The sequence below is a fragment of the Cervus canadensis genome, chromosome 32 (assembly GCF_019320065.1).
Source record: "Cervus canadensis isolate Bull #8, Minnesota chromosome 32, ASM1932006v1, whole genome shotgun sequence".
Classification (NCBI taxonomy): domain Eukaryota; kingdom Metazoa; phylum Chordata; class Mammalia; order Artiodactyla; family Cervidae; genus Cervus; species Cervus canadensis.
The window spans coordinates 23,044,761-23,069,898 of NC_057417.1; the positions used below are offsets into that span (position 1 = coordinate 23,044,761).

Consider the following 25,138-nt stretch of genomic DNA (forward strand, 5'->3'; position numbering starts at 1 on the left):
TTAAAATGGGCAATAAAATATACCCAGAGCCATTTACTGCCTCTGATACTTTTGCACACACCATACAAGCTGATGCCAAATGGGACTGACTTCTCGCAATTTCTAGATGTGCCTCAGAGCTCTGCCCCTTCCAAGTCCTCACTCTTGCTGTTGTCCTCCAGGAATGCCCTTGTGCGTGGGCAGGAAGTCTAGCCACCTACATAGTCTTCTCCAATCAAGTGCCACCTCTCCCAAGAAGCCTGCCTTGATTTCTCCCAGTAGACGACTCATCCCTTCCACTCTTAGACCATCTTCTCCACCATATTCAAGTCACTCCAATGACATGCTCTCCAGGAATGTGGAGGTCAAGACAGAAAGGAACAGGTGGACATGTGAAATAGAAGGCAAAACCAGCTAAAGCTGGAGGGGGATTGGATAAGTTAACACAACATGATGGAGAGAGAAGAATTGAGTGATGGGGCCATGGGTGGTGCCATCTGACTGGACAGGAAAGAAAGGAGGAGAGAATGATGTGGAGGAAAAGGTGAGACAGGGCAAGGCGAAGGCTCCATGTGTTCAGAAGGATCCTTGCTCAAGAGTTCCCAAACTTGAGTGAGCAGCAGAGCTTCTGGGTGGGGGCTGGTTAAAGCAGATTGCTGGGTCCCACCCCTAGAGCTTCTGATGTCACAGTCTGGGTGGAACCCAAGGATATATATTTCTAACAAGTTCCCAGATGATGCTGGTCTGGGGACCACACTTTGAGAATGATTACAAGATAACGACGAGGCTCAGGGGAGGTCTGGGCTGCAGGCCAACCACTGTGTGTATGAGGGTCTGATAGTAGCAGGAATAAACAAGGAAGAAAACTGGGCTCTGAGATGCTAACAGATGCCTGTGTGCACGGGAAAGGGCCAGTGTTAACGGTGACCCCAGGTTCCAAACCACTGTGTGCTCCTGTGCAAAACCATCCTTTCATCCAGCCATTAAAAGGATTCTAAAGTTGGTTTCAAATGAAGGATAGACATTTCAGTATTTAATTAGTGATGGGATATGGGCTTTTCAAATAGGGTACTGTGAGACGGCTCACAGTCGAGACGGTATCATTCCTTTTTTTTTTTTTTTTTGGCTGTACTGGGCAGCACAAGGGATCTTAGTTCCCCAAACAAGGATCAAACCTGGGTCCCTTGTAGTGGAAGCGTAGGGTATCAACCACTGGATCACCAGGGAAGTCTCTCAAGACAGTATCACTGAGCATAGATAAACATTAATGAAGTTAAAGACTCTGCTTCTTACTAACCCTCTGCAACCTGGCATAGGGGTTTAAGCTCTGACTTGATTTACCATTGGTTAGTTAGAAACAATCATATGACTGTAAAGTTCAAACCTAATTTTAACATGCTCATGGACTGATTTGGGCATTTTGGATGCTTCACTCTTACATACAAAATCTTCTCCTCCCTGTGTGCTCCCCAATTTCTCTCTTATTGTTCTTTTTACCAGGAAATTGGGCGGGGCATATTGGCAGAGAGAAACCCTTCTCTTCCTCTAAATGATGTTAAAGACGATCCCATAAATTCTAGGAAGCTTTGCCTGAGTAGGCAGAATTATAAATGAATCTTTCTTCCCCCCACCCTGTAATAGTTAACCATCCTCCCCAGAAATGGAAACAAACAAATCAGCAAAAGAAAACAGAAATATGACTGCCTTGTCTCCTTAGCAAGGGTCATCTTGAGTTCTGTCTAACTAATATATCATTTTCACAGGGATTTTCATGATGGTAATGATATGATGATGATGACAGACTGGGTAAACAGCAGATGTATTTCTCCCTGCTTCCCAGTTTTATCCCAAACTACGGTCTCACTTTCTTTTCGCCCACCCTTCTCCATTCTTCCCGGGGCCCCGGAAGAAACAGGCAAAGTGCCCCCACCTCCCAGACTCCAGACCTCCTGACCATGCTGCAGGTCCCAAGTGCTTCCAGGTTCTAGCTTGTGACCTACCAGCCAGCGGTGAACTCCACGTGGGCATCAAAGAAGCCGGTGATCTGGCCGGTGGCCACCTTCCAGCCCTCAATACGAGCTCGGATCAGTCCCTCTCTTTTCTGGTTTCTCACCACCTTCACCAGCCCAGGGTAGCGTTTGTGGACATACTCCTCCAAGGGGGCCTTCAGCTCCTCTGCAAATGACAAAACACAGGAAGCTCCATAAACATGTCAGATGTGCATCCAACCCATCGTGAGGCCAGCGGATCTTCAGACAGTTCAGAGACTGCGGAAAAGTCTGCATGTTAGTCATTTTAGTAAAAAGGACAACTGGGTCTGTGTGAGTCAGAAGGCACCTCTGACTGATGTCCTTTGAGATTTCTTTTCTTTCTGCTCCTCCCTCTTTCCTTGGCCAGCATTTCTGTGCTCGCACTGTCTCCTGGGTCCTATTGATCCACTTTATATGGTTTTTTCCATCTGCACATACACTAATCCTCACAGGATGTGTTCTGGGAGGTCCAGATCCGTAGTTACACCCTGGATGCAACATTAACAGGGTTTGTGCTTTGGTCAGAGGATGTAAAATCTTTGCCCAGCAGTAGAAACGCTACCGTGATGGCAAAGAAATGCCAACAGGATTGAACACGCTCCCTTCTGCCACCAGCAGGTGGTACAAAGTGCATTACTTATATGATCTAATTTAATCCTTCAGCAACCTAGGTGGTTGCTAGATTAATCCCATTAATTTACTAGATGAATTCCACTTTGCATATTAAGAACAGTCTTAGGAAGTGGGCTGCCCTGGTGGCCCAGTGGTTAAGAATCCACCGTGCAATGCGGGGGACATGGGTTTGATCCCTGGTCGGGGAAGACCTCCCAAGCAGCAGGACAACGAAGCTCCTGCACAACTCCTGAGCCTGCGCCCTGAAGCCCTTGCTCCACAAGAGAAACCACTGTAATGAGAAGCCCTTGCAGAGCAACTAGAGTAGCTCCTGTGGTCTGCAATTAGAGAAAGCCCTTGCATAGCAACGGAGACCCAGCACAGCCAAAGATAAATAAATACATAAACATAAATAAACAATTCTTAGAAAGAACAGTCTCAGGGAGGCTCACCTGCTCCAAGGGCACAACCTAGGAGCAGAAGAGATGAATCGCAGGCCAAATGTATCTAACTCCACAGTCATAAAGGGATACTCTTGTGTACCTGAGAATCATCATCTCATCACAAGGAAAGAAAAAAAAACACCCTCATTTTTTGTTTCTAATTTTTAATAGCAGTATGAGATGAGGATGTTAACTAAGCTTACTGCAGCAATTACTTCACAATATGAAAGTGAAAGTGGACTGGAGCCCACTAGATTCCTCTCTCCATGGGATTTCCTGGCAAGAATGCTAGAGTGGGTTTCCATACCCTCCTCCAGGGGATCTTCTTGACTCAGGGATCAAACCAGCATCTCTTACATCTCCCGCATTGGCAGGCAGGTTCTTTACCACTAGTCCACCTGGGAAGCCCAAATCAAGGGTAGAGTTTCCGAAAGGAGAAGCTGTATATTCATGTCACAAATATTTACAGAACGCCTCCATGGCCGACAATGACACAATCCCTATTCTCGAAGAGCTGTCAACATCCAATGTTAGGAAAGTCAAATGCGTTAGAGAAAATGAGAGCTAAGAACAGGCCATTTGATCTAGACAAATAGTAGATTCCTAATGGGACCAGTGAGAAAAAAAAATGAATTCCCTTCTGGATACAGCTGGGTCCTTTGGGGACAGGGTGAGTTTAGGGAGAAGTGAATGAGCAGGACAGCTCAGGACTGATTTCTAGAAAAGCTGGTACTGGTGGAACAGAGATGTGACAGCGTGAGGGCACCAGGGTGTTGGGATTTAGAAGTCACTTCCTTGGCTCAGATGGTAAAGGATCTGCCTGCAATGCAGGTGATGTGGGTTTGATCCCTGGGTTGGGAAGATCCCCTGGAGAAGCAGATGGCTACCCACTCACTCATCTCACACGCTAGTAAAGTAATGCTTAAAATTCTCCAAGCCAGGCTTCAGCAATACATGAACCGTGACCTTCCAGATGTTCAAGCTGGTTTTAGAAAAGGCAGAGGAACCAGAGATCAAATTGCCAACATCCGCTGGATGGTCAAAAAAGCAAGAGAGTTCCAGAAAAACATCTATTTCTGCTTTATTGACTATGCCAAAGCCTTCGACTGTGTGGATCACAATAAACTGTGGAAAATTCTGAAAGAGATGGGAATACCAGACCACCTCACCTGCCTCTTGAGAAATCTGTATGCAGGTCAGGAAGCAACAGTTAGAACCAGACGTGGACCAACAGACTGGTTCCAAATAGGAAAAGCAGTACATCAAGGCTGTATATTGTCACCCTACTTATTTAACTTATATGTAGAGTACATCATGAGAAACGCTGGGCTGGAGGAAGCACAAGCTGGAATCAAGATTGCTGGGAGAAATATCAATAACCTCAGATATGCAGATGACACCACCCTTATGGCAGAAAGTGAAGAACTAAAAGGCCTCTTGATGACAGTAAAAGAGGAGAGTGAAAAAGTTGGCTTAAAGCTCAACATTCAGAAAACTAAGATCATGGAATCCAATCCCATCACTTCATGGCAAATAGATGGGGAAACAGTAGAAATGGGGCTGACTTTTTTTCTGGGCTCCAAAATCACTGCAGGTGGTGATTGCAGCCATGAAATTAAAAGATGCTTACTCCTTGGAAGGAAAGTTATGATCAACCTAGATAGCATATTAAAAAGCAGAGACAAAAAGAAAAAAATAAAAAAAATAAAAGGCAGAGACATTACTTTGCCAACAAAGGTCCGTCTAGTCAAGGCTATGGCTTTTCCAGTAGTCACATATGGATGTGAGAGTTGGACTATAAAGAAAGCTGAGCACCAAAGAATTGACGCTATTGAACTGTGAGTGTTGGAGAAGACTCTTGAGAGTCCCTTGGACTGGAAGAAGATCCAACCAGTCCATCCTAAAGGAGATCAGTCCTGGGTGTTCATTGGAAGGACTGATGCTGAAGCTGAAACTCCAATACTTGGGCCACCTGATGCGAAGAGCTGACTCATTGGAAAAGACCCTGATGCTGGGAAAGATTGAGGGCAGGAGGAGAAGGGGACAACAGAGGATGAGATGGCTGGATGGCATTGCTGACTCAATGGACATGGGTTTGAGTGGACTCCGGGAGTTGGTGATGGACAGGGAGGCCTAGCGTGCTGCGATTCATGGGGTCACAGAGTCGGACACGACTGACCGACCGAACTGAACTGAACCCACTCTAGTATTCTTGCTTGGAGAATTCTATGGACAGAGGCACCTGGAATCCTAAAGAGTTGGACACGACTAATAGACTAACACTTTCACTTTTCAGTTTAAAGCGAGAAAGTCCACAAGCTAACCGAATAAAAACAAGGCCCTAGGCTCACCATGGAAGGAAACAAATCCTCAACCTGACAGCAGTAAGAAATGTCACACCCATCACCTAAGATCCTTTATCATCCTTAACAGACGGAACCACCTTTGGACGTTATAATGACAGCAAGAAAAACATTTTACATAAGATTTTTCTCACTGGCAGACTCAGAGAAGACAATAAAAACTCACTTCTATGGACTTCCCTGATGGCTCAGTGGTACATAATCCACCTGGGTCTCGAAGATCCCCCGGAGGAGGAAATGAAGACCTGTTCCAGTATGCTTGCTTGGGAAATTCCCTGGACAGAGGGGTCTGGCAGGCTACAGTCCACAGGCTTGCGAAAGAGTTGGCCATGACTCAGCGACTAAGACAGCAACTTTGCAAAAATAAATGTTTACCTATGAGTGTTACCAAATCCAATCCTAAATCGGTCTGGACCCATTTGGGAATGCTTGTGTTTCTTAAGGTTTGGATCAATAACATTTGAGGTCAAGAGAGGAGAGGCAACTACTGCCCTTGATCGGAAGGGACCAGAAAGGAGATCTATCTGCTTCTTCACAACAAAAGGAACAGCCTTCATCCAGACTTAAGGTGTACATATTGCAATAAGAAAGTTACAAACAGTGAGAACAAAAGCAAAAATCATTATCACAGAATTTCATCCAGATCCTGCAATTTCAGCAGTACTTGAGAATAAAACATCAGTCTAGTGCCTTGTCTCTAAACCCTGTTCAGAGAAAAGTGTTGACCTAGAAGACTTATCCCCATGTGCTCCCAAAACATGTGCATGAACCTGGGTACCACATGGATGTGAGCCTGGAAGTGGCCACACTGTCTGGGATTGGGTTCTATCTGTACTTCTCAACCCTCCTAGTTATCAAGTCTTGACAATGAGACTTACTGAATGTGTAATTCTCCTCAAGATATGGAGACTCAAGATAATCAGCCCAAGTTTAGATGTTGTTTCTTCTTTCTTTTATGCACTGATTTAAAAAAATTTATTGGAGTATATAGTTGGGCTTCCCAGGTGGTGCTAGTGGTAAAGAACCCACCTACCAATGCAGGAGACATAAGAGATGCTGGTTCAATTCCCGGGTTGGAAAGATCCCCTGGAGGAGGGTATGGCAACTCACTCTAGTATTCTTGTCTGGAGAAACCCATGGACAGAGGAGCCTGGAGGGCTCCAGTCCATAGCATCACAGAGAGTTGGACATGACTGAAGTGACTTAGCACACATAACTGATTTACAATGTTGTGTTAATTTCTGCTATACAACAAAGTGAATCAGCTATATGTGTATATATACATGCATATGGCATATATATGTGTATGTATGTATGTATGTATATGCATGAGAATTGCCAGTAGGTCTGGGGTGTGGCCCAAGAATTCACATTTCTAACAAGCTCCATGAGGCTGCCACTGCTGTTCTGGTGAACACTCTTGGAGTAGCTCTGACTTAGAGCAGTCCCTTATCCAACCCCATCTGTGATGAGTTAACCCCTGCTCAGGAAATAGGTCTTATCTGAAATGAGCAGACATTCCATAATCCCAGTGTTGGCCGTGGCTAGTCTCTGCTTTTGCCCGGGCCTTCTTGTTCCACCGTCTGAGAGATGGAGCCCCTTGGAGATGACTTGAGTCTAGACAGTGAGGGGTTTGTCTTGCCCAAACTGGGATCCTGATGGCCTCCTTCCACCCACCCCTCACATGGGGCAACCTCCCCATCAAGCCCTTCAACAAGGACCCAGGTGTTCCTGGCTTCTGCTCTCACTCCCACAATCCGTTGCGACGACGAGTGCTACAATTCCACCAAGACTGCTTCTGCTGCCGTCAGCAGCACCATCACCACCACAGCCACTTAGAACCAACACTCCTCCCCGCCAACAGCTGCTGAGGTGTGGGCATACTGCTCACTGCGAATGCATGGGTTGTGACAGCTGGGACGAGAAAATAGCACATATGGCATGTTCCAATTGAAAAAAAAAAAAAAAACCCAAAAAACAAAACCATCTGCCTCAAAGCCATTGTTCTGCAGAGTGTGAGATTCCTCTCTACCTAGGAATCACCGGGCAGGTGATGCAGCTTCCTGGATTGCTCTAAACGGATTTAATTTACTGGGCTTGGTGGGGCTGACCAGAAGCCCAGATGATTCTCCCACAAACCCTGAACTTCTCAAAGGCACTGCTTGATTTTTTTTTCTTTCATTGGTTTTATCATGTTAAGATACACATAACATAAAATTAACCTTCTGACCATTTTAACGTGTACAACGGCATCACGTGCATTTGCAGTGTGGCTCAACCATCACCCCTATCTAGTTTCAGAAATTCTCATCACTCCCAGAGGAAGCCCCACATCCATTAAGCAGTCTCTCTCCATGTCTGGCCCATCTTCCAGGCCCTGGCACCACTAATCCGCTTTCCATCTCTATGAATGTGTCTATTCTGGATATTTCAAAAAGTGGAGTCACAACAAGATGTGGCCTTTTTGTGTCTGTAAGTCGTGGTCGATTTTGAAGGTGAGGGGAAGTGATTTTTTTTTTTTTTTTTTTTAAGGTGTGACTTTAAATCCCTTGGCCTTACTGAAGGTCTGATTCCTCATTCTGCTGCCAGTTAGCTTTTTTGATCCTCATTTTGGCTATTTGGTTGGCTGGAAGCTTATTTACAAAACCCTTCCAGATTCATGGAAGGGGGTTCTGGTTTCTCTGAGGGGAGGATCCAACCTTTGGATCTGTGTTCACACCCTTAGAGTCCCCTTGACTCTGACACTAGCCTTTCTCCCTATCCCTGATGGAAACTTCCAGCTCACTGTGCTTGGGGGTCTTGAGTTAGCAGAGGGGAAAATCACCGTCCTTAATACAGGTTCAGCACAGCCGTCAGGCATGATGCCTTATGTTTCTGCAGTGCTTTTTTATGAGTTTTTTTTTTTTTAATGTGTGAATCATCCATGATGCCATCAAAACTCCTCCTCTCACGAAACTCTGAAGGGACAGTGATAACCTAAGAAGTACCCCCAGCCCCTGCACCCCTCCTCTGCCCCTGTACCACCCTCCGTTGCGTGAACCTGTCTCCAAAATCTTAGCCGTTAAGAACATCCATGGACTTCCCAGGTGTCACTAGTCATAAAGAACCTGCCTGCCAATGCAGGAGATGTAAGAGACAAAGTTTCGATCCCTGGGTCAGGAAGTTACCCTGGAAGAGGGCCATGGCAACCCACTCCAATATTCCTGCCTGGAGAATCCCATGGACAGAGGAGCCTGGCGGGCTATAGTCCATAGCGTCACAAAGAGTTGGACACAACTCTTAGCATGCACACAAGTGACTTAGCATGCACACAAGAACATCCATGAGGTTGTCATACCGAGTGAAATAAGTCAGAGAAGGACAAATATTGTATGACATCCCTTATATGAAGAATCTATAAAGAAATGATACCAATGAACTTATTTACAAATTAGAAACAGACTCACAGACTTAGAGAGCAAACTTACGGTTGCTAGGGGGAAGGATGGAGAGGAGGGGTAGATAGGGAGTTTGGGATGGACATGTACACACTGCTGTATTTAAAATGGATAACCAACAAGGACCTATTATAGAGCACAAGGAACTCCGCTCAGTGTTACGTGGCAGCCTGGATGGGAGGGGAGTTCGGGGGAGAACGGATACTTGTATATATATAGCTGAGTCCTTTGCTGTCCACTTGAAACTATCACAACATTGTTAACTGGCTATACTCCAATATAAAATAAAAAGTGAAAAAATAACATCCATGGAGAGAGCTAGAGCAAGCATGTGAAAACACAAGACAAAATGACAAAATAACACAGAGAGCGGCTACATTGCATGTTTTATTCTCTGGGCATCTCTCAGTTTTGCGGACTTAAATAATGCATTGTCTGACTATGGGAGTGAAAAAAGAGGTGAGGCGAGAGCTAGAAACTTCGGGAAGAATGGGGGAGATTAAAAAGGGATGCTTTTGGCATGTATGAAAGCATTTTAAAGGCGATGCCACAGTGAGATCAAAGCAAGGAGAAAAGAAAGCAGAAGACGAAAAGAAGCAAGAAAAAAGATGTGAGGTGCAAAATACCAAAGTGTTAAACTAAATATATCACATGGAGCAGTGCATTCAGGAGAGAGACTTTGAAAAGGAAAGCCATCTCTGCTTTTATTCCTTTGTTAAGACATCCCTCTCTACTGCTTCTACCATTTAAATTTCACCTTAAAAAATAAATAAATACAAGGAGCTCAACCCCACAGGAAAATATCGTAATGCCTCTTTGGGGGTGGCTCCAGATTGCTCCCCCAAATTAAGAGCATTCCCCTATCTCACCCCATCAAAAGGCAGTTGAAAATCTGGTACTTGCAGCTGATTCTAATAATAACATGTGAATTTAAGCGATAAAATTTGTCTACAGCCTGGAGTGTGTTTTTCTTTCATTATGTTTCTTATTTACTGTGATATTGATTCTGAACTCTCTGAAGCTGGCAAATCTCTTCTCTGAAATAACCGAACTCACCATCTGGACGGGGAGGCAGTGCTCATGGGGAGCAAAATGGCACATAGGAAACCCTGGAGAGATCAGGGTCAGAGCTCAGCGTTTGGTCCCTTCTTGGAGTTTTCCTTAAATGTAGTTGTCAGCCAGGAATGGAATAAGAGTAAGTTATCTGGTCAGTCTCCCCATTTCTGGTATTTTGGGGACCTCTGTATTCAGAGCCCTGAATTCTCCAAGGTCAAAGTCAGTATGGGTCCTTGGAAGTGAAGTGAAAGTCGCTTAGTTGTGTCCAACTTTTCGTGACCTGATGGTCTGTAGCCCACCAGGCTCCTCTGACCATGGAACTCTCCAGGCAAGAATACTAGAGTGGGTTGCCATTGCCTTCTCCAGGGGGCCTTCTGGAACCCAGGGATGGAACCTGGGCTCCAAAATCATTGTGGACGGTGACTGTAGCCATGACATTAAAAGACTCTTGCTTCTTGGAAGAAAAGCTACGACAAACCTAGACAGTGTATTAAAAAGCAGAGACATTACTTTGCCTACAAAGGTCCATTCAGTCAGAGCTACGGTTTTTCCAGTAGTCATGTACGGATGTGAGAGCGGGACAATAAAAAAAAAGGCTGAGCACCAAAGAACTGATGCTTTTGAACTATAGTGCTCGAGAAGACTCTTGAGAGTCCCTTGGACTGCAAGGAGAACAAACCAGTCCATTCTAAAGGAAATCAGTCCTGAATATTCATTGGAAGGAGTGATGCTGAGGCTGAAGCTTCAATACTTTGGCCACCTGATGGGAAGAGCCGACTCACTGGAAAAGACCCCGATGCTGGGAAAGATTGAAGGCAGGAGGAGAAGGGGATGACAGAGGATGAGATGGTTGGATGGCATCACCGACTCAATGGACATGAGTTTGAGCAAACTCTGGCAAATGGTGAAAAGAGAGGGAAGCCTGGCAAGCTGCAGTCTATGGGGTCGCAAAGAGTCGGATGCAACTTAGCGACTGAACAACAATGGTCCCTACCTGAAAGGGTTGTTTAGGGTGTTAAATAAGAGGTTGCCTGCAAAGCACTTAGCTCAGGGCCAGGCACACAGAAGACACTCAATGCGTGTTAAACTTGTTACTCACTTTTCATTGGATGTGTCTCTGTGTACTGGTGAACAGAGAATAGACATGTCTTGGGAAACAAGGGGATGACTCTGGTGAGGGGACAGCAGGGCTTCGAGGGTGGGGAGGGAGGCTTGAACCAGAAGGAAGAAGGAGAGCACAGAGAGACGTGACCCTTGCCAGGGACACCTCCAGAGTCCTAGTTCCAGGACCAGGATGGCTGAGTAGGACCCCGACTCCTGCAAATTCTTCATTTTTTTCTTTTTATCAGAGTATAGGTGCTTTACAAAGTTGCATCAGTTTTAACTGCACAGCAAAGTGAATCAGCTATACCTATACATACATCCCCTCTGTTTGGATTTCCTTCCCCTTTAGGTCACCACAGAGCATTGGGAAGAATTCTCTGTGCTAGACAGCAGGTTCTCACTAGTTACCTATTTTATACACAGTAGTATAAACATGTCGATCTCAATCTCCCAGTCCATCCCCCCCTGCTTGGGGTCCACACATTTGTTCTCTGCGTCTGTGTCTCTATTTCTGCTTTGCAAATAAGTTAAGCTGTACCATTTCTCTAGAATCCACATGTATGTGCTAATATATATTTGCTTTGCTCTTTCTGACTCTGTATGATAGCCCCTAGGGCCATAAACTTATTTTTTCACATGGGTATCAGTGAACATCTCCCAGTGTCAGAGGGTGTGGTCTAGACTCTGTGTGGTGTGCACCGTGAAGCTGTGCCCAGGAGGGTGAAGGGCATGTCAGCGCCCCTCTGTGTTTAGGGCCCCCACCCTGGGGTTCCTTGACTTCCTTCAGGGATCATTCACTAGCAGGCCCCCTTGAAGCCAGATGTCCTCCTTTGTGTGTAAAACAAGGAAAAGAGCGGCCAGGCAGGACCGGGCCATCAGGATTCAGAAGGCAGATCGTGCCCCGAGGGTCAGAGAGAAGGAAGGCTTTGTTCCATGCTGGTGCAGGTGCCAGACCCTCCCGGACTCTGCAGCACAGCCTGAGGCCAAAGAGCCTCTGCCCAGCAAACTGCCCAGAGCTCAGAGCTAAAGAGATCTAAAGACTCTCTCATCAGGGCCAACTCAGGACCCACTTCACTTTTCCAAAAAAAAATAAGATTAAAGCTCCAGCACTGCTCCTTGGGGAACAAAGGTGAAAATGGCCATGCCTGGCCTTTCTGACTGTATTTCCACCGACCCCTGCGCTTCCTTGACCTACCTCTCCCTCTGTCTCACCGGTCAGCTTCCCTGATCCCCATCCCCAGCCAGGCTGTTCAAGGACTTTTCGTTTTTGTTTTTTTTAATCCCTCCTGCTCTGAGGCTGCTCAGCATTATCACAGGACGTGATCATGCTGCCCCTCTTCAATCCTGTGGCTCAGCAAGTCCCCCATCTCTGACTGGGACTCTCTCTCTCTCTGAAACTCCATCAATTCTTACATGTTGAATCCCATTGCCCACCTTCCTCTCTGGGACAGGCTGGGAGCTGGGACCCTCTGCTGCAGTGCTGCAATGCCTGCGTCTGAACCCACCTCTCCTTGAGCAACAGAATACAAAAAGACTGCATGAGACTAAAAATGACTGTGTGAAAGTGCGGTTGGGGCAAATTCTGGACAAAAGCTACAAGGAGACGAAAATACCCAACTGCCACTTTGGAAGAACCTGGAGCAAAAGCAGGGGACTGCACAGACCCCCTGCACACAACACCACCTAAGGGGCGGGCAAACCAGCTTAGCCACCCCTGCACCCACTCCTGCCCTCGTCCCACGTAAGGAATAAGCTGGACCCCCACCTCAGGGAGCCAGCAAGCAAGGGAACCTGTTGTTTGTTCTTGTTCCCCTCTGCTGCAGCAGGGGCCCCAATAAAGCCCTGCCTGAGTTTCTTGTCTGGCCTTTGATCAACTTCTATTCCTTGGTGGCTCAGACAGTAAAGAATCTGGCTGCTATGTGGGAGACCAGGGTTCAATCTCTGGGTTGGGAAGATCCCCTGGAGGAGCGCATGGCAACCCACTCCAGTATTCTTGCCTGGAGAATCTCCATGGACAAAGGAGCCTGGTGGGCTAGTCAGTGGGGTCACAAAGCGTCGGACATGACTGAGTGACTAAGCACAAGGAAGTCAAGAACCCTGGTCTGTGACATCTCTACGTTCCAAGCATTTGTGCCCTGAGATCCAGGTTCATCTGCTTCCCTTCACTGCTGTTCCCTCCTATCCATATGTCCAAGTTCTAACTGTCTCTCATGGTCCAACTCAAGTGCCACATCCTTCTCAGAGGCCTCACTGATTTCCCCAGCTTGTGGGAACCCCAAGCGTGAATCCATGGACGTGGTTACAACATGCAAGGTCCATGGTGTGCTTGTCCACGCTGCTCCCTTTATTTCTTGAAATTTCCCCCAGGGTTACTGGAGCGTGGTAGTTCTATGCATTACCCTGTCCTCCTGGCCACAGTTGGCTGGTCCAGTGAAGGCCATCTGACCCAAACTAGAGAGCACCAGTTCCCTTCCCTCAGATTCCCCTGGAGAGTTGGTCCTTTCCCCTATAATGACTGAAGTTGTAATTACAATGTCAACGTTGGGCCATCTTTGCAGCCATGCTTCCCTCCAGATGGCCTGGAAAACTGGAGGTGGCCAGTCTTCCCAAGCCAACAGGGGAAGGAGGAGCTCAGAGACAGCAGAGCCTGGGAAGAAGAACACTATTATGTCTGAGTGCCTGGGCACTCAGTGCCCAGTGCCTGGGCCGCTGAGTGCCTGAGTGCCACAGATGCCTTGTACATGAGGCCCAGCCTCATTCTCATCTCTGGGGTGTATAAGCCCCTCCATGACCTTGTATTGTTGAGCCTTGTGTGTGTGTGTTTAGTCATTTAGTCGTGTCCGACTCTTTGCAACCCATGGACCGTAGCCCACCAGGCTCCCTTGTCCATGGAATTTTCCAGGCAAGAATACTGGAGTGGGTTGCCATTTCCTCCTCCGGGGATCTTCTCAATCCAGGGATCGAACCCGAGTCTCTTGCATCTCGTGCAATGGCAAGTGGATTCTTTCCCACTAGTGCCACCTGAGAAGCCCAATGGGTCTTACCTAATGGAAACCCAAATCTGATCCCAAGGCAAAACTTTCAACATACATTTTGTTTTGTTTGTTTGTTTTTTAATTTTTTTTTTTTTGCCACACAGCATGTAGGATATTAGTCCCCCAACCAGAGATCGAACCTGCGCCCCCTGCACTATAAGTGCAGAGTCTTAACCAGTGGACCACTGGGGAAGTCCCTCAATATAGTTTTTTAGTTACTCTTTGTTCTATAGGAATGCAACCCATTCCCCTTGGTATCACAGTCAAGGTCGCCAAGGTTAAAACAGAAAACTTTTCCTCCACTGGAAGTTTGGTTGGAAGACACACAATCTGATTTTTAAAAACAAGTTGTCACATAGATGGAATAAATGACCAGAAAGTTCGAGTGAATGTGTGTTTACCATAATTCAAGCAATGAGACCCTTAAGCATTTATCCCAGAGAAATGAAAATTTATTTTTGTATCAACATCTGTACACCAGTGTTCACAGCACCCAAATCTCCTCCCACTGATGAAGGACTAAAAAACTGGGGATCCTTCATTGCAGTGCAGACTCTTTAGCTGCAATGTGGCACATGGGATGTTAGTCCCCTGATCAGGGGTCAATCTTTCATCCGCTGCATTGCAAGGAGGATTCTTAACCACTGGACCACCAGGGAAGTCCCTGTAGTAGTTTTCAAGAGGTTACCAGTGGGGGAAACTCAGAGAAGGGCACATAATACTCCTTGTACATTTTTGCAACTTTTTGTGAATCTAAAATTATTTGAAAATAACGAGGTTTTACGGTGTTATTTTTTTAAGCAGTTAACATAGGAAGGTTTAGCTGAGGTTCTCACATTATCTCTAGTGTAAAGATACACTCACTCCTCCTCTCCTCCCCATGGCCTGAAAATACCACAGGGAGAAATGCAAATGTACAACCTAATTGTGATTACAGACCCACAGAGCAAATGCTGTCACATTGCAGTGATCTGGTTGGGGGAAAAAACAAGTATTATTTCCGATTAGGAAGGCTCTTTACAGGTCGGGGAGAGGCAGGTGCTGTTCCAATAAGGAAGCCTGGCCCAGTACGGAGCAGTGTGATAACAAGGTGTCCCCTTGCCACTTTACTCAGAGCCTCAAACAGGAAAAATGTTATCTTCCCGAAACACAAGACCTCTCCTATCTCTGCAATGATAAACCAAGAAGAAAAGCAAACAATGCCAGTATGCCTTCTCTAAAATCCCTTTTGAAAGCCCAGAGGGTTGAGCCTTCCACTGAAAAGAGTTTTCTAACTCGATACATCATGCTTTCAACCAGTGAACACACAACCAAGAGAAGTGCTTGATCAGGGATGCTCACTCACGGGGAACTGTGAGTGACGAGGTCTATGGCAGCCCAGGGCACCAAGAGACGCAAATCTTGATGACTGGAGACAGGTGGCTTTTGAGACCTAAATGAAAACAACAAGGGCATTGAAGCCAAGATATGTATTGGGTTGGCCAAAAAGTTAGTTTGGGTTTTTTATATGGAAAAACCTGAATGAACTTTTTGGACAATCCAATAGAACAACGCTAAACCCAAAAACTCCCAGGATGATGCCAGGGGAAGTACAAAAGATGCTTTGCACACATACCTTTTAAAGGAACATATCCAGCCAGCCCTGTAACTTGGCAGTACATAAGACATAGGGGACACAAGTGTAGAAGGGCTATGGTTCTTGCCCTCAAGGATCTTACAGTTGAGAGGTGGGCAAGTGCACAGGGATAATACAGAGAGCTAAGTGCTGAGCCAAATGATACACTGATGTCCAGGAGCAGGGGAGAGAGGGTCCCCAACCCAGCTACATCTAGGAAATCCAGGAAGGCTTCCCAGTGGAGGTGATGCAAAAGTAGATGTTGAGGAATAAGCTAGAGTTGGCAAATCAAGTAACACCACAAGCACACTCAATAGTTACACGTTTTATTATACTGCCAGAACTTCTACTGGATTGGCCAAAAGTTCATTCGGGATTTTCCATACAATGTTATGGAGAAACCTGAATCAATTTTTGGCCAACTCAATACAATGTGCTTTACAAGTATCACCAAGAAAGCCCATAATTTAAATTCTGCATAAAGGCCACTATCACCCACAATTTACTCAAACTCAGAAAAGGTAGGTGCCTTGGCCAAGACCTCCACATACTACTTAAGGAAAAGAGGAAGAAAGTTTTTTTTAAAAATAGTTAAAAACTACTGATAAGACATGTATTATGCAAATAATGTTATGCATTAAAGATTATAATAGTGGAAATGAAGAAGTTTCTAATATTATTTCAACTTAATGGCTAATGTTACCCTTCAGTTTGGAAGGCACAGCAAAGTTCCAGGGGAATCTGGACTTGACATAGCCAAAAGATGAACTCAGTCCCTCTCACAAACCCAGTGGTGGCTCAGTTGCTCAGTCGTGTCTGACTCTGCGATGCCATGGACTACAGCCCACCAGGCTCCCCTGTCCATGGAATTTTCCAGGCAAGAATCCTGGAGTGGGTTGCCATTTCGTTCTCCAGGGGATCTTCCTGACCCAGGGATCGAACCTGTGTCTCTTGTGTCTCCTCCACTGGCAGGCAGATTCTTTACCACTGTGCCACCATATTCCTTATCTTAATGGAGAGCACCAACCTGTCCTGTCACTGTAACCAGGACCCTGGGACTCCTCTCTGACCCCTCCCTCTTGTTTACCCTCCTTCATAACCAATCAGTCCTCATGTGATTCAGCCTCCATGTTTCCAAATCTAAAATATTTTACCATATGAAAACAAATATTTCAAACAAATGGCGAGGATGAATTATTAAATACCTTTAGATAACCATACTTTCAGACAAGAGTCTCTAGATTAAAACTTTCTCAGGCCTGATATAAAAATATTTAGTTCGTTGGAATTTACTTTGAAAAGGAGTGTTTACCTATAAGAAAATATGCATAAATGTTTGTACCTTCTAAGGATTATAAATAACTTCCTTAGGACATTACTCGAGGAAAAGACTGATGGATTTGACTATATAAAAATGCAAAATTTATGCTTGTCTAAAAACATTGTCAACAAATTAAAGTGAGAGCTCAAATTGAGAGAAGTATCTATAAGATGAAGGCAAAAAAAATTTTTTTAATATATACAAAGTTCTTATAAATTAATAAGAAATATTCTAATTAAAAAAAATGAGTGTCATTAGTAGGCAAATCCATTAAGAAAGAAAATATGGTCAAACATATGAAAAAGTGTTCAACACCGCTAACATTCCAAAAATGCAGATTTAAAAATGAAAAATGATATGCATTTGTCACTCACCAGAACAGCAACGATGGCAAAGATGAATAAGGCCTAGTGCTGGTGAGGATACAGAGAGACATGGTTCACATACTTTTCATGGGACAGTACAAGCATCTGGAGAACAAATTCAGTTTCTATGAAAGTTCTTAAAAATGAATATAGAATTTCTGGGATAAGATGATGAATATAACACGAATTTGACACAAGCTGCTGAAGACTATAGGAAAGGGGTTCAAACATAACTAAATAAACCTGTGACCTTCAAGGCCAGAGAAGATACAAGATGAGTCATCAACCACAAAGCTAGGGAGCCTGGAAAGGGGATTCACAGATTGACAGGTGTGTCTGACGCCGCTGTTGTCAAACCGAGGAAGCCTAAACACTCAGTGTGTGTGTGTGTTCACATGTATCTATAGTGTGAAATTTTACTTTACAGTTCAGTGAGAGTCAATACAATCACCTTGTTGTACAAGCACATCACCACCATCCATCTCCAGAACTTGTTCATCTTCTCAAACTGAAACTCTGAATCCATGATACAATAATGCCCCATTTTTCTCTCCTCCAGCCCCTGGCTGTCTAATCACCTTTTAAGAGGTAATCATGAGCAGACAGTAGGCTAGCTGGACATGCAAGAAAGCCCCCAAGGTGGGAGACAGAAACTACATAACAAAGAGGAAAAAAAGAAAGCATGTTGTGGAAACAGACTACACAGGGAGAAAACTGAAAAACCAAACAAGACATTATTAATATCCTCCAAGGGATCAGAAAACATATTGCTTCCATTAAATAAAAACAATACACTATAAAAAGAAATTTCCAGAGAATAAAAATGAGGCCTTGGAAGCAAAATCGTGATAGCAGAAATTTAAAAAAAAAAAACTGAAAAGAAGGGAAAGGAAATAAAATTGAAGAAAGCAAATATATCAGATCAAAAAGATAAGGAAAGATATCGGAGAGAAGATAAGAAAATTAAGGGTTTCCATCTAGGAGGTTTAATAATGGAATATAATCGGAGATGCCTAAAGAGAGAATTGAGAAGAATGGGGAGGAATTACCAATTAAATATTCCAAGAAATTTTCCAAAAACTGACAGTAGATTCCACACTGATGCCACTGAATGACCAAAGGATAAAAATGAACCCAGTAAGGCTCATCATTGTGAATTTCCAACCTCCATGAACAAAATGAAGATTCAGGAAAGAAACATGAAAAGATGAAGGAATCAGGACTCTTCTGTTTCTTTTAAAAAACACTGAAAGATGGAAAACAATGGAGCAAGCCCATCAACATTCTGGAAAAAAAAAAAAAAGGTGATATCTAATTCAATCAGGTCATCATTCAAATATCATCTTTCTGTCCTAAGAAAGATTAGGACAAAGCTTTTTTCACACATGGATGATCTCAAAAGATTCTATCTTCCTTATAATATTTCTCAGGAAGCCTGAGACGCTGAGCTTCACCAAAATAAGAACGTAAACCAAGAAAGAGAGATGGAATCCAACATAGGTGGGGGGCAAATGAGAGCTCCAGGAGGACGAGGAAGAGAGCTAGACGCACCACGGCCAACTGTCCTTATGGGAGTGGTGTGACTGGACGCAGATGTGTTGAGGGCTATTATTACTATCTCCCCTGCAACCTGACCACACTTAAAGCTGCAGGTAGATCATTCATATGAGTCTGGTCCCCATTCTTCCCCATAACTAGATGTTCTGACCAGAGGCTAAGTGTGTGCTGGTACTCCACACCTGCTGTCTGGATCAGCTGAGGACATTGATTTCATCCTTCTACTTCCCCCTGAAGGTAGGCACTACACCTTGATGAGGTCAGAAGCAGAAAACACAGGTCAGTCCATTCCATCTGTCCAGCTTTCTGCCTTATACCCACTATCTGGTTCACACAGTAGCCCCACCAGGTGCCCCCACCAAGGTAAGCCCTGTGCTTCTCTGGGGTCACTGATGACCGAGATGCCTTCCCCAGAAGAAGCTTTTGTAAGCCTTTGTTGCTGTTCAGCTGGTCGTGTCTGACTCTTTGTGACCCCATGGACTGTAGCCCACCAGGTTCCTGGTTCCTTGGTCCACAGGGATTCTCCAGGCAAGAATACCGGAGTGGGTTGCCATGCCTTCCTCCAGGTGATCTCCCCAGCCCAGGGATCGAATCCAGGTCTCCTGCATTGCAGGAGGATTTTTTTTTTATCAGCTGAGCTACCCAGAAAGCTGGAGAGCCATGAGTGATCCCAACTGAAGCAGAAAGAGGAAGACTGGAGAACAATTAGAAGACAGTAGTGCCAGGGCCTCCAGATGAGAAAGATGCCAAGAAGGAAGCTGCTAGCAAGGTCAGATGTGGCCACATAGGAGTGATTTCAGTATAATAACTCACAAGGATACAAAGAATTGCCCCTTCCTTGGGCTTAATGTAGGCCAATGTCAATATTCAAGGTGAATGAAAATGACTTAGAAAAAAAACTAATTAGGAAAGTCCCTGATTTACCTGTGTACACAGATCCAGAGTCACCTGACTATTCTCCCTTCTCCCTGAGCCAGTCTTTTTTTTTTTTTTAATTCCTTTAAAAACCTATTTTTTTTCCTTGAATGTATGTGATAACATGGAAGTGAAGGGCTACAGTTCCCACCTGAGCTGGTCTTTACCAGCCTGAGAAAGAACCATTCTACCCTCATTAAAATGATGGTTGCAGAATTTTTTTTTAAATAAAAAGGGATATTTCTGCTTCACAGTTCACGGAAGGAAAACAAGAAAAAGATTAACTTGTTTTTATTATAGGAACCTAATGTAAAACATGCATGAAAAAAAAGGTGAGAACATGGGTAAATGAGCAGTTGCTTCTAGTTAGTCTCTTTGGTATTTGTTTTTGTCCAATTATATGCACTTTTTGATAGATTCAAATGTCCCTACAAAGAGCATGCATTACGTTTAAGATCACGGAAAAAAATTGGTAAGGCTTGAAAAAGTGTTTTAATCAAATTCAAACAGAAGGTAAGCAAGGATAACAATATTAATGGTAGACAAACTATATTCATGCATGGGGGAAAAAAGCATGTTTTTAAGATAAAGGGAGCATTACATAATGGTAACAACCACTGCTAACAGTGAAGCCATGCAGATACAAATCTATAGTTGCCAAAGAAACTGACAACAAGATACAGAAATCAAACGTTATTAAGAACACAGGAAGGAGTAGATATTGTAGGAGGAGATTTTAAAACACCATTATCAAAAAGACTTAAGAAAATAAACTCATAGTCTAGCTAAATACACAAAATTGATGTCTGGCAGGAATTCAATTTCATGATTACAGTGTGTGGGGGGTCTTTTCAAGTGTGTATAGAACATTTACAAAATCTGTTAATACTAGTCACAAAGAAAAAAAAAAGTTAAATTCCTCTTCCAGATAAACAGAAGGCACGTTTAGCCTGGAGAAAAATATAGATGCTAGACCTGGGACAGAAAAGAGGGAAACTCTACTAATGTAGTCCATTCTGGGTTGCCTAGGTATCTCAGGGGACAGAGGAGAATGAATGAGAATTAACTTTAGGCTCAGACTGAAACAAATACCTCTTCCCCACTTTTTCTCACCCACTAAACATCTTCATTTAGACCTGAAGTATGAACCACTGAAATGGTACTTAACCCAGTGGGTTTCAAAGTGTGGTCCCTACACCAGTAGCACACCAGGAAGCTTGTGAAAAATGTAAATTCTTAGACCCACCTCAGACCTCATGATGCAGAACTTCTTCCAAGTCAGGGTTCCAGAAGGCGCTGATGTGAAAGCATCTGATGCTAAAAGTGTATCAGTACCCCAGCTCCCTCACCCTTGAGTACATGGACTCTTGAGGGGTAGGCGTTACTCTGGCTTTGCCTTGCCCTTCCCTTCCCTTCTTTGTCTTACTTCCCTCGGATGTCTTACTACTCCTCGGATGATACACTTTACCTCCCAAAGAAACTACTGCACTCAAATCTTAGTTTCAGGGGCTGTTCTGGGGGAACCCACACTAAGACATCTATTGGAGACCCCTGTTCTCTCAGAGCTCATGTTCTGGTTGACATTACCTTGTCCTTCCATGTCTTCCTGGCAGGCTGAGTCTGCTGAGATCTCCCCTTGGGGAATGAGCCCCACTGATAGTGTGTCCTCACCCCAATTCAGTCTAGCACCTATTGTCTGCTTTCTTCTTTGGGTCTTCCAACTCTGCTCTGCACCACCTCTGGTCACTTCACTGCTAGCCCCTAACACTCCTTCCCAGTCCTATTCAGCTTCGTTGCTTACTGTCCAGCTGAGTTGCAAATGGAAGAACAAATCTGACTCCATATTAGATCTGTTCCTTTTATTTTAACCTTTGTGCTCTGTTGCCTGTCATGCTTAGCCATGCTGGCTCTGCACCTTTTGTAAAAGAATGTTGCCTATAGCCTGAAACATACAAGACAGCCTATTTTCAAGGCTCTAACCTTTAAGGGTATAACATTTTTCCATTCAATCAGAGATAAAAGTTGTAGAACAGAGAATAACATTAGTCTTGTTGGAGGTTTACAGGAACATCCTGACCTGGCCTAGTGGACAGTTGCAAGAACAAAGGATTCCAACACCAAGAAGTTTGTGACAACTAACCTGGTGCCTCCCTCCCCCGCCTTTAAAACTGCTTTGCTGAAATGTTACCAGGAGTTTGGGCTTTTTAAGCATGAGCCACCTGTCTCCTTGCATAGCCCTGTCTGCTCCAAACTCCAGTGTTTCTCCTGGTTTGACCTCACTGTGTGTCCGGCACACGAACTTTTGCAGTAACAGGGTCAGACTCACAGAGGGTTGGCTACCAGCCAGGCCCTGTGAAACCAGATCCTGCCCAGCATAAGGACTCTATCCGTGCAGGACACAGTGACCTCACGTGCTGTGTGCTACAGGAGGGTTCAGGGAGCTGAGGCGGCACAGAGCAAGTGTCTCAGGATGTCAACAAAGGAATCTCCCATGAAGTGACAGATAGGGGACACCTGGGGAATAAGTGGGACTTAGCCAGCAAATGGAGTGGAAGTATGAGCCAGGATTCCTTGCAGAGAGTTTGGAAGTACGTCTGAAGCCAGAGCTCTGCAGGTGCAAGCTGAGAGGTTGCAGAGAAAGCCAATGGAGCCACGACTTACGAGGCTTCAGGGAACTGAAAGAACCGCCTTCTCCCAAAGAAGACTCTCAAGGTCAGTTTTAGAAGAAAATAGATCATGAAATGGCCACAGAAAAAGGGAGAAAAATAAGGATATGAAAAATCCAGCAAATGACTCATTAGTCCTCAAACTCTGGAGGCCTGGAAGATGGTGATGCCCTGAGGGTGCATTACTGGGTCCAGATCTACTCAAACCCTTCCCTGGTAATAGTCAGCAGGTTCAGAAGGGGCAGGGGGACTTCAATTCCTGGGCTGATGAAATGTGTAGACTCCTCAGCGCTCCTGAAGATAATCAGGTTTCCAACAGGGTCCGTGACACCATCCTGCCTTTACCTCACCCTCTCCTGACCCAGGAGCACAGGGTAATCCTCTACTGATCACACCAAAAGCAAGGAGTTCAGTTTGCCCCTAATCCTTTAGTTTCTCAGAAGATAAACCTCGCTGGCTTTAAGCATGCACACTGGCTACCTTTATTTGAGGTCCTCAGCTTGTGTGGGTTTCTCCCTGCAGTGAGTTTTGTAGGCTGAGAGGCAAAACAAAGGCACAGTTAGCCAAAGCAAGCCCTCTACAACCACCTTGACACTAGATCTCCATCTCCAAGGACTTCAAAGGCATTTTGTTATTGCCATCCAATATTTGCTTGTTTTATATTTTTTAATTGAGCCATCATTCCTAGCAGAACTGAACACCAAAAGATCTGCCAAACACGGTGCACTTCTACCGACAGCCATTTTGGGCACAGTGGCACAGAAGGAAATTCTGACATATGATAAACAGTTCCCATCACAGGACAGAACTTTCCTTTTTCTTCTGCTTCTCAGAAAAGGACAAGGGAGATGGGGTTGGGGGACTGCAGAGGAATTCAGCTCTTCCATGTCATCTACTTTAGGTAATATGAAGAGGGGAATTAGTCTAGACACATAACCAGTTATTTATTATTAAGAGCCCTAGAGCAGTGATCCCCAACCATTTTGGCAGCAGGGATGGACTTTGTGGAGGACAATTTTTCCATGGAGGAGATGGGGATGGTTTCCAGATGATTCTCATAAGGGGCATGCAACCTATATCCCACAGATGTGCAATTCACAGTAGGGTTGGCGCTACCATGAGAATCTAATGCCGCTGCTGATCTGACAGGAGGTGGAACTCACGCAGTAATGTGAGCGATGGGCAGTGGCTGTAAATACAGATGTAGCTTTGCTCACGTGCTGGCCTGCCACTCATCTCCTGCTGTGCAGACTGGGGGGGATTGGGAGACCCCTGCCCTAGAGGACTTGAGTAATGAACTAGCATTTGCTTGAATTACTTCCCCCCAAACAGCCCCCATTCCCCAGCTATGCCCCAGAGACAGGAGACAAAGACATTTGGGCTCAGGATGGAATGAAATAAAGGGCACATCCCCCCCACTGATGCACTGGGTGCTTTCATCTTCTCAAAAACTGGCCTGCAGGCTGGCGGCCCCCATACCTTCGTCACTGTTGTCATCCACGAGGATGATTTCCTTCAGCAGGTGGGTTGGCGTGTGGTTGACTGCGCTGTGAACTGAACGCAGGATCACCGACAGGGCCTCATTCACAAAGATAAATATGATGGATATCTGGGGCAGCTCCTTGGAGTACTTCAGCTCCTTACACCTGGAGGAAAAGAGCAGGGAAGAGCAGAGTCAGTGGAAGGAGAAAGGCAGAGGCACTGTGGGGCTGCACGCGGTAAGGATGTCAGCTGGATCCTGGTACATGTTCTCCCAGGCCGAGAATCGCTGGTTCCCTCTTGGCCTCTCTTGGCTAAGAACTGAGAAAAAAAAACCTAAGGAGGAGACAGTTAAGAAAACCAGCTTCACTTCTCCCAAATTTACCACCCCAAAGGAAGCATGAGGCTTGGGCACACATAGACTGTATCCTGGAGGCCGTACTCACATGTACCACCTGGTCTCATTTCAGCACACACACCCACCTTTCTGAGTATTCTTGCCTGGAGAACCCTATGGACAGAGGAGCCTGGCGGGCTACAGTCCACGGGGCTGCAATGAGTTGGACCTGACTGATTGATGCACACTCACATCACCATCAGTTCTCATCCAGAGGTGGCTGGGAAATGATGTATAAATACCCCCAGCTGCTTCAGTCCTTGAGCTGGTTGACTCTAAGGGGTGGCTTTTCCATGGACCCCTTGAGTTGTTCCCCCTGTGGAATTAAGCTCCATCACCCACAACTTACATATAACTCCCACTTTGGGGGATGCCTTCCCTTCCGAGTTCCACTTCCCCTTAGTGGTGCTCTTTTCACTGCCCAAATAAACTGATGCTCTCAAGTCTTTGTTTCAGAGTCGGTTTGTGTGAGAACCCAAACTAAGACATCTTTCGGACCTACTAAGTACCCAGCACTATACAGGAGACCTCTGCTCTCAGGGAGCATACACACTGGGAAGAGACATGAAACACACATGAAATTAATCAAAATCAAGGCCGAGGGTCCTCTATCCACTATGACTGTGCTGCTTGACACACCCTAACTCTTCTTGCAAGCATTCCTAGAATCTGCCTGGGGGCCGGAAATGGGACCTAACATCCAGCAACTTCTCCGTCTCTGAAGACAGGAGTTCAGGTGTGCGCTAAGTCACTTCACTCCTGTC

The 25,138-nt window shown here is 45.1% G+C and overlaps 1 protein-coding gene across 1 annotated transcript in view; it reads right to left on the reverse strand.

The window, feature by feature from the left end:
• The window catches only part of GALNT17 (polypeptide N-acetylgalactosaminyltransferase 17), a 413,864-nt gene that overhangs the window by 185,367 nt on the left and 203,359 nt on the right, over positions 1 to 25,138 (reverse strand). The window contains exons 3-4 of the mRNA XM_043456316.1: positions 23,978 to 24,144; positions 1,980 to 2,154 (exon numbers count right to left, since the gene is read on the reverse strand). Of these exons, the coding sequence (XP_043312251.1) occupies positions 1,980 to 2,154; positions 23,978 to 24,144 (342 nt within the window). The remainder of the gene's footprint in view (positions 1 to 1,979; positions 2,155 to 23,977; positions 24,145 to 25,138) is intronic.